Genomic DNA, 13,511 nt, shown 5'->3' on the forward strand with positions numbered 1-13,511 from the left:
AGAAAGAGACCAAGAAGCCAAGAAGCCCCGGAAAAAAAATTCACAGCAACGCTGCACCGAACGGCATCGGCACAGACTCCTTAGACCCTGACGCCATCTGTGCAAACTTTGGAGGGGGACATGGTAAAGTGGAGCAAGATGGATACAACCCAGAAAGATCCAGCGGGGCGGCGTTTCCCATCAAGAGAGATTGTGAGGATGATCCCAGGGGAAATGACCAAGCGGAGAAAAGAAAAATCAACTGGCACTCCACTGGCGATGATCGATTACTTTTCTCAGTGACACACGCACCTCTTCAATCTTAATCGTTTTGTGCCCGCATAATGCACCGACCAAGAAAAGGAAAAGGGAAAATTGGCCAAGGCCAACCGTTTGACGAGTTTACCGAGGGTATTGTGTGGTACCCCAATGATCGTGGCGGATGGCGTGGGCCCTGCATATGTTCAGGGTCTTGGGGGATCCACCAAGCACATCAGATAACCTCGTGAATGATTGAGGAAGGCGATTAGTGGGAGGGGGTGAGGTCCGAGAACATGTGCATCTGCTCTTACTGGCAGATCGGTGCCAGGATTCCTTCCGGGAAGTCGAATGTACAAGTCAAAGATGGCAGTGCAGTTTCAAATTTGCTGGCCCGTTCCTCCAAAGTTTCTTGGAAAAAATGAAAAACAAAGTTTAGCCAATGTCGCTCACCAAGCACTTTGAAACTGAAATCCTTTTCAAGCCACCTCAACCTTGGATAAACCTAACCTCCGTGCCGTCCCTTGGGATTTATCTGATCGAATAAATCTAATCTGATCGATTGATAACCTCCCTTACCACCAACAACGCTACCCAGCAGAATTTAATTTGAAATGTCTTATTTTCGCAGCCATATGTGTGTGCCGGGAATGTCCCAAATTCAACCACCTTCCGGCACCTTCATCTTCTCCACCTTCACGAGGCGCGATCGCCCAACCGAGTCGCCACCAACGGAGTCCCTGCGGATGACCCGCCCTCACCGCGTTTACCCCTGGTCGACAAGTTCTCCCAGCAAGGATTATTTGTAAAATATATAATCTGATACGTACACGTGTGGACTCAGGGGACTTTTCTAGAAACAATTACCCTTGATCTATCCTTACCTGCCGATTATCGGAGTCTGCGGGTGTCAAAAGTGGCTACCGAGTGTGGGTCGTTTTGAACTGTCACTTGAGTGAATACTAACAAGGTGGACCGAATTGTTCTGCTAATATCTCACTTCACCGGGCTCTAGGCTTATAAGTCGAATCATATCTACAAGTAAATTTTCCTTTTATTCGCTTGCTCCGGGGATATCTTATGCCAATGGTTAAATTGGCAAATGAAACTCCAGCTAGCCACCTGGGCAGGACAAACATCACAGTGCCTATATTGATTTAGAACTTACGATGGTGCCGGTAAACATTTCAATTCTCGTCGTGATATACTATATGATGTGTGCTTTGTGAGGCAATAGCATCGAGGTCATCAAATTCAATTTATTCCCTTACTTATTCTTCAAGGGTACGGTGCGCCATCGCAACCATACCGTGTTAATTAATGTCGTCCAAATCCATATCAGAACTGAAAAATATTCGAAACAGTCAGAGATTTGGCCTTCCAACCATCCCTCCGATATACGAGTCTCACGGTGGGAGGCTTTTGGCTAAGCTTTAGAGCCCCACTGCACCATTATGTGGCTTTTTCCGACGCATTTGTGATAGGATTCTCATCGCCGCCAGCTGTCAAGAAAGTGGGGTCCAAGAATGGGCTGAAGCGGGGTTGGACATTTTCAACTAGGATACTCTCTGGTCCAGGAATTCTTCACAAGAAAGCATCGGAGATAGCAATTATCTCAAAGACAGTATTCATCCAAAGATGGATCAAGTTTACCAATATACCGGCCTTAAACCTCTTCATCTTTTGATTACCTGCAGCATCCCTCTCGTCTTTTACATGATTTACCATTCCATTTTCTTCCCACTCTTCCGTCACGATCTCCGCAAAATCCCAGGTCCATTTCTCGCGAAATTCACTAATCTTTACCGGCTCCTACTAGTCCGCACCGGAGTCGCGCACGAACATCACATCCAGCTCCACGATCACTACGGACCTTTCGTTCGGCTCGGACCAAATAATGTCTCTGTCAGCTGTCCAACAGCCATCCCCATCCTCTATAATACTCGGACACGTCACCCAAAGTCCGACTTCTACCCCGTAATGGGCAATGTGGCTCATGGGAAAGTCGTACCTACAATCTTCTCTACTCAAGATGAATCAGTCCATGAGGCGATGAAGCGCCCAATTGCTCAGGTATATGCCATGACGAATCTTAAGACTTATGAGCCGCTTGTGGAAAGTACCGAGGCTGTGTTGTTCGATAAGTTGGAGAGGCTAGCGGATGAGGGAAGGGTATTTGACTTGGGTACATGGCTTCATTGGTTTGCGACTGATGTTATTATGGAGCTTACATTTGGGAGAAGAATGGGTTTTTTGGACGGAGAGGAGGATATCGATGGGATTTTGGAAACCATAGAGAAGAGGTTTCGGTATGTTGCTATTGTGAGTATACTACCTCATTTTCAATATTCTGCTGAAAGCGATGAATTACGGACTCACTAATGAGAATTACTACCGGCACAGGTCGGCCAAATGCCTTGGCTTGACAGATTGTTACACAAGAATCCCCTTTTTGCCTATTTTTCAGGTATTTTCTCAAAACGAAAGGTATCTCCGGTTCTTAAATTCGCCCTTGATAGAATAGAAGAGCGCAAGATAGCGCGCCACAATCACCCTGAAATCAAAGGTCATGGGCGTGACTTTTTATCTCGGTTTCTTGACATTCAAGATGGCTGTCCGGATATTCCTGACTTGTGAGGACCTGCACATACTCTCTTTGTCATAAATTTACTGATACAATGTCTGGAAGTTGGGTTTTATCTTGGTGTCAACAGAATGTCCAGGCCGGTTCCGATTCCACTGCAATCACCCTAACATCAGTGATCTACCACCTCATGAAGAATCCGGAATCAATGAAAGCTTTACTTACAGAACTAGACGACGCAAATCTTTCGTCCCCGATTCCCTGGGCTACTGCGCATAAACTTCCCTACCTTGACGCGTGTATCAAGGAAGCCTTGAGAATGACCCCAGCTATTGGAATTCCTCTGGAACGGGTCTCTCCACCACAGGGTATGGAGATATCTGGAAGACATTTCGAATCAGGGACAGTTCTTGGAGTTAATGCTTGGGTGATGCATAAGAGTGAGAATATTTTTGGTGCAGATGCCGCTATCTGGAGACCGGGGCGATGGATAGAAGGAAATGAAGAAAAGAAAAAAGAGATGGAGCGAACGCTGTTTGCTGTAAGTTCTGGGGTAAATCAACTGGCTGCAGCCCTTTCATCGATACTAATTAATTCCCTTCTTTTTCCAGTTTGGAGGCGGGTCTAGAGTTTGCCTCGGGAAAAATATCTCGTATCTAGAGATGTACAAGGTCATTCCTGAACTGCTCATCAGATTCAAAGTATGTTATTCAGCGAACCCCATTTCTCTCGTTGGTCAACCTTGAAAATATGCTGACCTGACCCCCGGGGCCATAGTTTGAGCTTCAAAATCCAGACAAGAGGTGGTCGCTGAAAAATGCATTTTTCACCTATACGAAGGGTGTTCAAGTTATGATTCAGAAGAGGTGATATTCGGTCAATCGTGAAAGGCAGCTCCTCAGTCTGCACATCAAAATCCTACGCAAAACCACGAGGCAATGTATGAAAGCTTTTCATTATGTACGGTTCCCTCAACATGAGAGGACCGACTTATTGTAGATACAGAATGACATTCGAAAACAATACAGCAGAATTAAAAAAAGATGGAGAAGGTCAAAAGGCTATTTACAATATCAGGTCCGAAAATATCAAGCTACCCGTTTGGTTTCACTGAGACCGGCGGGCCATGAAATAGGTGAGCAGGTTGAGTGATCCCTCTCCTGCCGGTTGAGTGAGTTTCTGAACGCGATCAAGTCCGAATTTGAGGTTCAGAAGCGTACACAGCTCGGTGGCTTGCTTGCGCACACCTGGTCGGGAGTGGTTGAGCTGTTGACTAACCACACCTCCGATACTGGCGAGGACTTCGTCGGAGATTTCCTCGCTTCCTTGGGCAAGTGCTTGATGCATGGTGGACAGCCCCAAGATGATTGATCGGTAAGCTCCCTCGCCGTTAGCATCCTCTCCCAGGTCCAGTCCCTGTAGAACACCTTTGATAGAGACTGAAGTCGGGATCAAGGTGACTAACTGCTCTGCAACTTCCTCTAGGCAAGTAACAAAGTGCGAGTTGGATTCGTAATGCTGGCGAGCTCGAATGAGGGAGGCCATCGCAGGAATGTCATACTGGTGGAACATCTCACTGGTTCGGATGAGCATGGAGCGGATCGTAGCAAGAATCTGAGTTTTGACGTCGTGGTCCTTGCGGTTCATTGGCGCAGATTCGAGTTCATGCAGAAGGGCCCCAAGTACTGCATAGTAATCCTTATCTTGAGAGATAAGCTCTTCGCCATGATATTGGAAAAGCCCTTGCAGTTTTCGGTAACCGGAAATATCCATAGTCTTCGTACCGATGCGCTTGAGGGCCTTGGGAAGCATCTCTCTAGCATTGGCGGGGTCCTTCGATCGAGGACTTGGGCTTCGATGTCTTTCAGCCCACTTTCGACTGCGACGCAATGGTTCCTCTCCCGTTGAATGGGCCAAGGATTCAAAGGATCTTGGCCTTGGCTCGACGCTTCTCGCTGCTGACTCATTAGGAGAAACCTCTTCCAGGGCCCCGGGCTTGACAGCAGACGGAGGTACTGTTGAATAGTCGTGAATTTTGTTTTGGGGAGTGGCATTCTCGTTGTTGAGATTTTTTCTCGGTCATGGGTTCCCTTGGTGGTTCCTGTGCTGAAGCAGGACTTATCCCCATCCCTTTTTCAGGAGGTGTAGATTGAAAGCGATTCCTTGAAGGCGAAGGACTACCCCGAAGGGGTGTTCTCCGAATTGACGATTGAAAGTGGGGTTCGTTGGCCACAGTATCCTTGGCTGAACCCTGTTGGGGACTCAGTTCAATAGAGGAATTCTTAGTCGGCGTCTCCAGGTCAGCCGGGGTCTGTGCTACGATCTCCTCGGCGGGGCCTGCTCGTGATGAGCATGGCGCGGTGTTCTCACAGGAGACCTCGTTGGAGACCTTGCTGGGGACTTCCGTGGCGTGAAACGCTCAACGGGCGCCATCTCAGGGGCGTCAGCTTCAACGGCAACAGGGGTGTCAGGGTCTTCATATATGACCATTTCGTCGGGCTGGATCTTGGGAGGAGATTCTGGCTCGGCTTCCACATCGGAATGGTGTGGCACAGTGGGGTCCAGTCTGGGGGTGCTCGGCGAAGGCACAGTAACAGGCTCTTCTAGAGAAAGAGGCTGCGGTTCTTCAACAGGCTCAGGGGCTGCTTCTTGACTAGGTCCAGGTGGTCGGTGACTGCGGAAGGGTGGTTGGGATGCTTCAAGGGGGGGGCTCTCCAATACAACATTTGCTAGCTCATCTGGTTCTTGCGAGGCACGCAGTAAATCAGCCTGTGAGCTGTGGAGAGAATTCTGATTTGCGACGCTATCTTCAGAATTGCTACGCGCATGACTCGCAGCTGCGAGGTCTCCGTGGGACTTGGATTTGGAAAGATCGAGCTTCTTAGGTTTGCCTCTAGTTGTTCCGGTGTGGCCTGCCTCGTGAGGCCGGAGACGGGGAGCAGATATTGTTTTGGATGAGGGTGTGGTGGCTTTGGATCTCACTGATCTTGGAGAGCTAACCGGCGTCTTGCTAGACGATTGGGCTGCTCTGGAGCTTGGCCGAGATGCATACGGATCTGCAGTTGCCGGACGACTTATTTCAGCTCGTCGTGGTTTCATGGCAGGGCGCATAGGGGCGGAGGACAAGGAAGAGAGAGGGGCACCGGTAGGAACCGTTCTCGCCGTCGACCTGGAGGACTCTGGCGCCTTGGTATCATTAAAAGTTGGCTGGGCAGACTCAGGGCGGGAATTCATGTTCGCAGCCTTCCTCTTAGCGGCAATGGCCTCTTTCAATGCAGAACGAGCAGCCGCAGGGCCGCTGGCACTCTTACTGGCAGAGGCGGGTGCCATCTGGCCCGCGTTAGGATTCGACGGGTCCTTCTCCAACAGGTTGCGCGATTTGGTGTCGAGATCAGACAAAATAAGATTTGCTCTGTCGGGCCATACGCCGAAGAAAGTCCAGAAGGTACTGCGTACTGCCTCTCGTACACCGGGGTTGGCGTCAGCAAGGCCCTTCCTGAGAGACTTGTCAATGAGATCCAGGCCGCCACCATGTTCAACGGTGCTTTTATGGTGAGATTGTCGAGAAATCAAGGTTCGCAGCCACCCAGGGGCTGAAAGGCGCAGCTGCACATTCTTATCTTGCAAGGCCCAGTGAACGTGCTGTAGAATACGTATGTTGAATGTCACATTTCCAATGACAGCGTCGACTGTAGCACATCCATTCTGTGCCGCAATCTTCTTCAGAGATCCGCACAGCTTCATCAAATTCTGCATCATAATCTCGACCATGCCGTCGATTCGTGGGCCACAGATCCGCGCGATATCTTGGATCAGGAGGCAGCCAGCACTGCAAAGCGTAGTTCTCAGGAATGTACAACTTTGAAAATTCCATCCAAAAGGGATTTTATGCCCTGGAGGAAGGACTGCAAGAATTCATGGGGCGCGTTACCACGGGTGAGTCTTCGGAGAAGGATAACGCTTTTTTCACGTTTCATCCAATTGTCCTCGGATTCTTTGCCTTCAAACCAATAGGCCATATCCCGTATGGTATCTTCAACATCTCGAGACGATGAAACTAGCAAGGGCTCAACGCCATCCTCCTCCGGAAGGGACTTCTGGGTATGAGGTGCCTCAGCCGGGGTCTTGGGTCGACTTGGGGCTTCTGGGGGCCCAGGTGTCGAGCGATCTTGATGGCCTCTTGATGGGACTGGTCGGTTTCGCGATTCGTGTTCTGTGATACCTTCATATTAGTTGCTGGGAATTATACATGGCTTGGAATAGTAAACTGACCATCATCGTGTAATTCGACAGCATGGGAGCGGGACGACATGACTGAGATCGGCCGCTCGACACGGGAGACAGGTCTATTTGAGCTTTCCGATTCTCCAGACCCAAGGCCAATGCTTGACAAAATGGCGTTCGCGATCGACTTCCTCACCCCACGAGCCGCAATCTGTTTTTGTAGGTCTGACTTGGCCCTCGCAGAACCATTTCTAGGTGATGTGGTTAGTCTCACCAAGCCCCGTCGATCATATGGAAGATTTAGCATACCGAAACAATTCCACCACAACTGATCTGGCCGTGTCTCGAACAGAACTGTCGGCATCTTCTAAGCACGCAACCAGTGGGGGCACGTACTGTCGGATTAACAAACCGTGGTTCTTCGTCATCTGGGTGGTGTCTGGATTAGAGTAGTGTTTTGAGTATTGAGAAGCCTATAACGTACAGATGATAACCAGAGCATACTTGTTTCTTTAGCCCTTGGGTTCTTACCCACTAGAGCACACTGCAACACATAATACTCAGCTTCGTTATTTGCGTGTAACCAAAGTTCAGTGAAGATGGATGCAGACTGGGCCCGCACGCGTTCTTTGTGATCACCCAGCCGCTCCAACAAGATGGGATAGAAGTTGGACGCTTGGCTGAGAATCCATTGTTGCTGATCTTGGATTGAAAGACGCTTCAAGAAATGGCCCAAGGTGGAAAAGCCGGCACTCGCCACTGAGTAATGTTGAGAATTGATAGCAAGTCGTAGGGTATCAAAGATGGTTACAATTGCGCTCTCGGGGACGTTTTTTTGCTTGATATCGGATTTGATGGCGGTCAGGTGGGCGACTCGGGAGTCAATAGAGACGTTGGGGTTCTTGAAGACCGCTAGAAGTTCTGCCGCCTTTGCCTCCATTTTGGGCGCGGATGAGAGAAAATTTGGCGATGTTATAGACAAAACATAAGAGGCAGTATCTGCAACGGCGGAATCAATGGAGCCGGGCAGCAGTCGGCGGGTTTGAGGGGCAAAAACAGTTGTGATGCGGACACTAGGAACTGAGCGAGAGGAATCAGATTGGGATTTCGCCGTTGTCTGTTGCGAAATATTAGCTTCTGGTAGCGATATATTGGCAGGGCTGAATGTTGACAGCGATAGATCAGCAGGAGATGTCTGATCCACGATCGGGATCGCGACGGTCAGGATGTGGCCACGGCGCAAGCAAACATGGGAAGTCAGGCAACTGTCTTTAGAGTTGAGAGCAGAAACAGCCTAAGTGGCCACAGCTAATCAAATCTTCTGAATGGAATGGAATGACACCTACCAAGGCAATGTTATTGACTAGGAGAGAGCGGGCGCGAACCGTGGATGGTGGGATGTGTTGACGAAGGTGAGGGAAAGTCGGAGAGCAAGGGGCGATAAGCGCGGATAAGCGCGAGTGGTCTCCACTGATGCGACAAAGATTTGGTCAAGGCGAGATGAAAGGGGTGATCCTAGTCAAAAAATAGAAGTAATAGTTTAGGTTTGGCAGTAGACTTCTTATTATTCTGTTTAACAATATACTACCAGTAGTATGGTTTATTTTCGTCAACCGTGGTTGGGTACAGAAGTGCCAGTGTGGCCCAATTCCCCCGCGTTGGTTTGTTTACCTGTTGATATCACGGTCGCAAAGGGCAACCATGGAGTGTGAGAAGTCGGAGTCACTACGTCAGTTACCAATTACACAATTGCATAGTATTATGCAGTGGTACCTACCTAGGTAGCATTAAATACTCTCTAGAAATCAGAGCCACCTGGTACAAGTATGATCTTTCTATGATCCTTTATCTAGGAGAACTATTGGGGGGAATATGGTATTATCCATAACATGTCATGTGACCCATATACATTGGAAATCATCAACGCCGATGAGAAAAGAAGTAGGTTCTGTGAGATATTTCTTACCTCCAGGGCTCCAGGGTTCAGATCAAGTCCATACTTAGAATACTCAAGAGTCAAATCTTTTACAGAAAGCAGTGGTATGGGGCACAATTCAGCAATGTAGCAAGTTCAACTTGAACCTAACAGGCAAGTCCGCCGACTTGATCTAGGATCTGTTTTCAGTCCTTGTGTATCGCTATCTTGGATTAAGCCTAATGCATAAGGGGGCCAACCTCCTCTAGGAGCCATCTGTCCAGTTTCCGCAGTCCTCCATGATGTAGGGCATGATAGATCTCACCCAGGTCCTGGCAGGCAAACTCGTGGATTTCATCATTCATCTCATCCCACATGTAAAACCTCTCACCAGATTGAATGATCTGAGTCTGACCCTCTTCGTCCTCTAAAATCGGTCGTTCTGGGCCAAGACCAAAAGCGCGTGCGACAACTTGACCTCTGCCATCAGGACTATCCCATTCCTCTTCGATCTCAAAATCTGTCCAGTGACTCATAGGTAAAGATGTTTATTATTTCTGGGGTTCCAAGATTCAAACTTGAATTTTCAAAGACTACCTAAGTAGGTACTACTAGTAGTAGTACTATTAGCTGTTTGTGACCTCGGGATGAATTTCAAGTTGAACATCCATTGGATCCATAACTACTACATACTACTACTAAGTAGTACCGTTACCTAAATATATAAAGGACCGTGACTTGGGAACTTCAAGTTGAAATATTGGCATGATATTAGTACTTGCAGCGGATCGAACATTGTGAGAATATTTATATGCTACATACTAGTACTAATTAGTAATACCTAGTAGGTAACAATGGATAAACTAGAGCTACATTTACGCCGTAGATTAGCCAAGGTGTGTAGTAGATGGGGTCGAGCCAAAGTGGAGCGGCACCAGCTCCCCACCTTCCCAATCGTCTTGTCGATCAATGTCTCAACACCGCCGGGCGTCGGCTACTCGAGGATCATAGACACTCAATCTTGGTTTTTCGTCTTCTCCGCTGCTCCTACTCCTACTTGAAGTTCTACGATTCACCCAGCAATGACAAAATTCACCACGACAACCCCACCCGCCCCCGCAGCTGCATCTGCTTCTGCAATTCCCAAACATCACACGGGGCCCGATGCAGACCTTAGTATACAGCAGAAGGCGGGGCACGAGCATCCGAAAGAGAAACAAAGCTTGAAGGGAAAGGCTACGAAGCCGAAGCTACGTCTCCACGCCGAAGAACTTCGTCACCCATCATCCGTCTCGTTCTTCACTCTCGTTCCCGATGTCACCTCGAAGCTAGACACGGCCCTCGACAACATCATCAGATACCTCTACACCTCGCCGGCGACAAAATCCGAAGACATAGAAAGAAGCAAAAAGAGAACTTGGCCTTCATTCAACCCTTCCGTACCCCCAACGCGCTCTGTCACCCTCTTCCTCCGTGATTTCAGTGGTGTCGCGTACACAACCGGCACCGAGCTCGACAATGACCATAAGGAAATTCACCTCTCCCTACCGTACATCAAACATTGTACTACCCTCGCAGATCCGGTTCGAGAATTAGCCGGTGTGCTCACCCATGAGCTTGTGCATTGCTACCAGCATACGGCACCACCCAAGACTGACGATGAGCCCGAAACAAAGATCCCTCACCCGCCAGGAGGTCTGATTGAAGGCATTGCGGACTTTGTCCGGTTGAAGGCACACTTGGATCCTCCGCATTGGAAGAAGCCCCAGTCCGCTTCAGAGCGGGCTTCTAAATGGGATGCTGGATACCAGCACACTGCGTACTTCTTGGCCTGGATTGAGGATGTCTGGGTGGGTGAGGGGGCGATTGGTATGCTGAATGACCGGCTGTTAAGAGTAGGGTATGTTGGAGAGGATAAGGAGAAGTCGTTGGCCGGTGAAATTGGATTCTGGAGGGGACTTTTTGGGATGGAGGTTGCTGAGCTGTGGGCGAAGTATGGCCAATTTCTTGACAGTGATGGTGGGAAATAAGAGTCACTGGGAAGATGAGATTCCAATGTTGTCAATCAGGAATGATCAGAGTAGTACATAGGCGTCAAACGCAATCGGCAATGGATACAGTACAGAGATCAAGTTAAGATCTAGAAAGATTTTCATTGTTGTAGTACATGTGTTAATAGGAGGGCACCTCTATATACCAGTGTCGAGGCCAGTGGCATCGATCAACCCTCATTTGGACCAGGAGAGGGGCGTGGCCGAATAAGACAGTAGAAAATGCGACGAGACAAAAATAGATAGGGGAAAAATAAAAAGAAATCCAGGAAAAGACACCAGATGAATCGAAGGAACCTGAATTCCTATACTGTACAGTATCCAGTCATGCAAAGGACAGAGGGAACGACCATATTCTCTCTGGCCCGTTTCCCATGCGAAACCATAGCACACCGGAAAAGATAGCAAAAGTGGGACAAAAAAGGGATATGAAAGAAGATGTGCTTCACTCATCTTCGGTCGGGAGTAGCTTTTGTCGTCTGCTTTTATTAGACAATCACCTCACCCAAGTCAATATGGGCGGGCTTCCATGGCGCAGCTCCCTCCTCCTCCATGGAGCTGGGGACACGCGGGTTGATCGGGGTGTACAGGTACCATCCCTTCAGGGCAGAGAGAGCCGCACGCTCACGTGCCTCCATCAGGCTGGAGCCAGAGCCCTCGCCCAGCTTATCTTGGCCGGAGAAGATACCGACCACGAAGACGGGGGATCTACTCTTGCGACCGGTCTCGCTGACGATCTTGGCAACGGGCGCCTCGAAGTTCTCACGGGCACATAGTCGGGCCAGGTCACGGGCGGGTTGAGAGAAGTTGAACAGTTCGGAGATGTTAAGGTGTCGGGAGAGAATGTGTTGCTCGAAGAATCGCTTGGCAGCAGGGCGACCGGCGTGCAGGTAGATGGCACCGAGAACAGCACGGACGAAGGTGGCCCTAGCAGTCTCGTCTGTAACACCTTGACCCAAAGCCACGGACCCCTTGATCGCGTCACCAAACTCGTCGTCGTAGAAGATTTTCGAGGATACAGTCATCCTCCACTTCTTTTGATCGGCATATGGGCGTGCGGACTGGAGTTGTGAGATGTCCTCCACGGCAGTTCCGGGAGCGACTCTTCGGAACTGCAGGAAACCGGGGTCTACTTCACCACCGGGCACTGTAGCATTGTCGATACCCCATTCCTTGGAAATCGCGGCAAGGGTTTTGGGACCAACATAAGCATACATGGCGGCGAATGTTACGCTCAATGGCAGACGTGGGTAGGTGCAAATGAGGTGCTCGGATGTGTAGTTGGCAAGGAGGTCGTGGCCGAGGGTAGCCAGCGATTCGTTGTTGAAATCGACATTGGAGTCAGCTGAGGCATCAACTAATGTCCGCGCAAGGGTTTGGAGAGGTAGTCGGGAAGGGAGGTAAAGTCGAGCATGGAGGGCAGCGAGTTTGGCGGACTGGGTGGCGGCTTCGACCGGGGAGAGGGATATTGCAATTGTGTCTTGCGCTTGTGAGCACGTCGAATGTGGCGCATCGCATCCGGGTTTTGAAAGCTCGCGTCTTCTACATTCTCTGAGATGGTAGACTCGGATTGAAGCGGAGACACAGTAGATTGGAGTCGCAATCCGGTAGAATAGAGTTGTTGATGCAGTCGATTGTTAGTCCGAACCCGGGGCGAAAGAGCAGTGCTGCTCCATCGTTGGAGCTGCAGCCTCTTCATCTGGGCGATTGTAGAATGACACGCAAAAGAAACTCGAAGAGAAGAAAAAGGAGAGACCGCGCTGTGTTAATGGCTATGGGATCGGAGTCGGGCGGCCAATTCACGGGGAGCGTGAGTCTCAACTCAAGACAGAAAATCTATCGGCGGTAGTCACGGGATTTGCGAGTCGTGTGAGCAGACACTAGTCCTGATTGGGACTAGTATCTAACTAGTGGCTTGGCGCCTGAACTTCGTGAAGCCGCTTCAGCCCGCGCTTTACGAGAACAGTCCAGCCCTCCCTTCATTTACACTCCCACAGCTCCTTCAATTACATCTCAATCACAATGGGTGGAGGTGGAAAGATCCCGTGAGTCCAATCCTCTCGCGGAACTTGATAATGGAGGTGGATGCTAACAGTTTTCGCTACGCAGGTACCCCAAGGAAGTCTGGTCCCCCGCTGGTGGTTGGTACGCCCAGCCAGGCAACTGGAGGGCCAACACTGCCGTCATGGGCGCCTTTGTCGTTGGTATTGCCGCCATTGCCTTCAGCATCAGTGCCGACCGAGAGCACCGCGATAAGATGCCCGAGCCCGGCAGATTCTTCCCCAGCCGATAGTCAGTCATTTCCGAATCGGGACCCCTCCTGCGAATTCTATACTGACCTCATTCCTCTCGAATTTAGCTGGAGCCGAGAGATCCGTGAGCATGAGAAGCAACAGGCCGCTCAGAACCCGCAATAGACGACACCCCGCGTCCCAGGTGGCCGTTAGTGGAGGATTCCTGGTGTGATGGAACATCTTCATACTGTGTTTTTACTATCATT

General features: G+C 49.7%; 5 protein-coding genes across 5 annotated transcripts; 3 read left to right on the top strand and 2 right to left on the bottom strand.

Annotated features, from left to right (window-relative positions):
* Positions 1-1,875: 1,875 nt before the first annotated feature.
* On the top strand, positions 1,876-2,619 carry N7509_007185 (pisatin demethylase; the record flags this gene model as incomplete). Its single annotated transcript, XM_056631822.1, has 1 exon — positions 1,876-2,619. The coding sequence occupies one exon, from the start codon at positions 1,876-1,878 to the stop codon at positions 2,617-2,619; it is 744 nt and encodes a 247-aa protein (XP_056487373.1).
* A 1,309-nt stretch (positions 2,620-3,928) lies between these two features.
* Positions 3,929-9,496, bottom strand: N7509_007186 (uncharacterized protein; the record flags this gene model as incomplete). Its single annotated transcript, XM_056631823.1, has 12 exons — positions 3,929-4,836; positions 5,003-5,072; positions 5,192-6,650; positions 6,728-7,034; positions 7,094-7,296; positions 7,355-7,484; positions 7,577-8,339; positions 8,392-8,515; positions 8,717-8,770; positions 8,823-8,860; positions 9,012-9,067; positions 9,286-9,496. The coding sequence occupies 12 exons, from the start codon at positions 9,494-9,496 to the stop codon at positions 3,929-3,931; spliced, it is 4,323 nt and encodes a 1,440-aa protein (XP_056487374.1).
* A 546-nt stretch (positions 9,497-10,042) lies between these two features.
* N7509_007187 (basic secretory family protein) lies at positions 10,043-10,990 on the top strand (the record flags this gene model as incomplete). The annotated part of the gene is made up of 1 exon (XM_056631824.1): positions 10,043-10,990. One exon carries the CDS (start codon positions 10,043-10,045, stop codon positions 10,988-10,990), a length of 948 nt encoding a protein of 315 aa, XP_056487375.1.
* A 509-nt stretch (positions 10,991-11,499) lies between these two features.
* N7509_007188 (mitochondrial 54S ribosomal protein mL44) lies at positions 11,500-12,710 on the bottom strand (the record flags this gene model as incomplete). Its single annotated transcript, XM_056631825.1, is given in 2 exon segments — positions 11,500-12,497; positions 12,509-12,710. The coding sequence occupies 2 exon segments, from the start codon at positions 12,708-12,710 to the stop codon at positions 11,500-11,502; spliced, it is 1,200 nt and encodes a 399-aa protein (XP_056487376.1).
* Positions 12,711-13,033: 323 nt separating this feature from the next.
* N7509_007189 (uncharacterized protein) lies at positions 13,034-13,428 on the top strand (the record flags this gene model as incomplete). Its single annotated transcript, XM_056631826.1, has 3 exons — positions 13,034-13,056; positions 13,121-13,303; positions 13,371-13,428. 3 exons carry the CDS (start codon positions 13,034-13,036, stop codon positions 13,426-13,428), a joined length of 264 nt encoding a protein of 87 aa, XP_056487377.1.
* Between the last annotated feature and the right edge of the window lie 83 nt (positions 13,429-13,511).

Source organism: Penicillium cosmopolitanum (assembly GCF_028827165.1).
Source record: "Penicillium cosmopolitanum strain IBT 29677 chromosome Unknown utg000008l:1.0-4398992.0:1.0-4402845.0, whole genome shotgun sequence".
NCBI lineage: Eukaryota > Fungi > Ascomycota > Eurotiomycetes > Eurotiales > Aspergillaceae > Penicillium > Penicillium cosmopolitanum.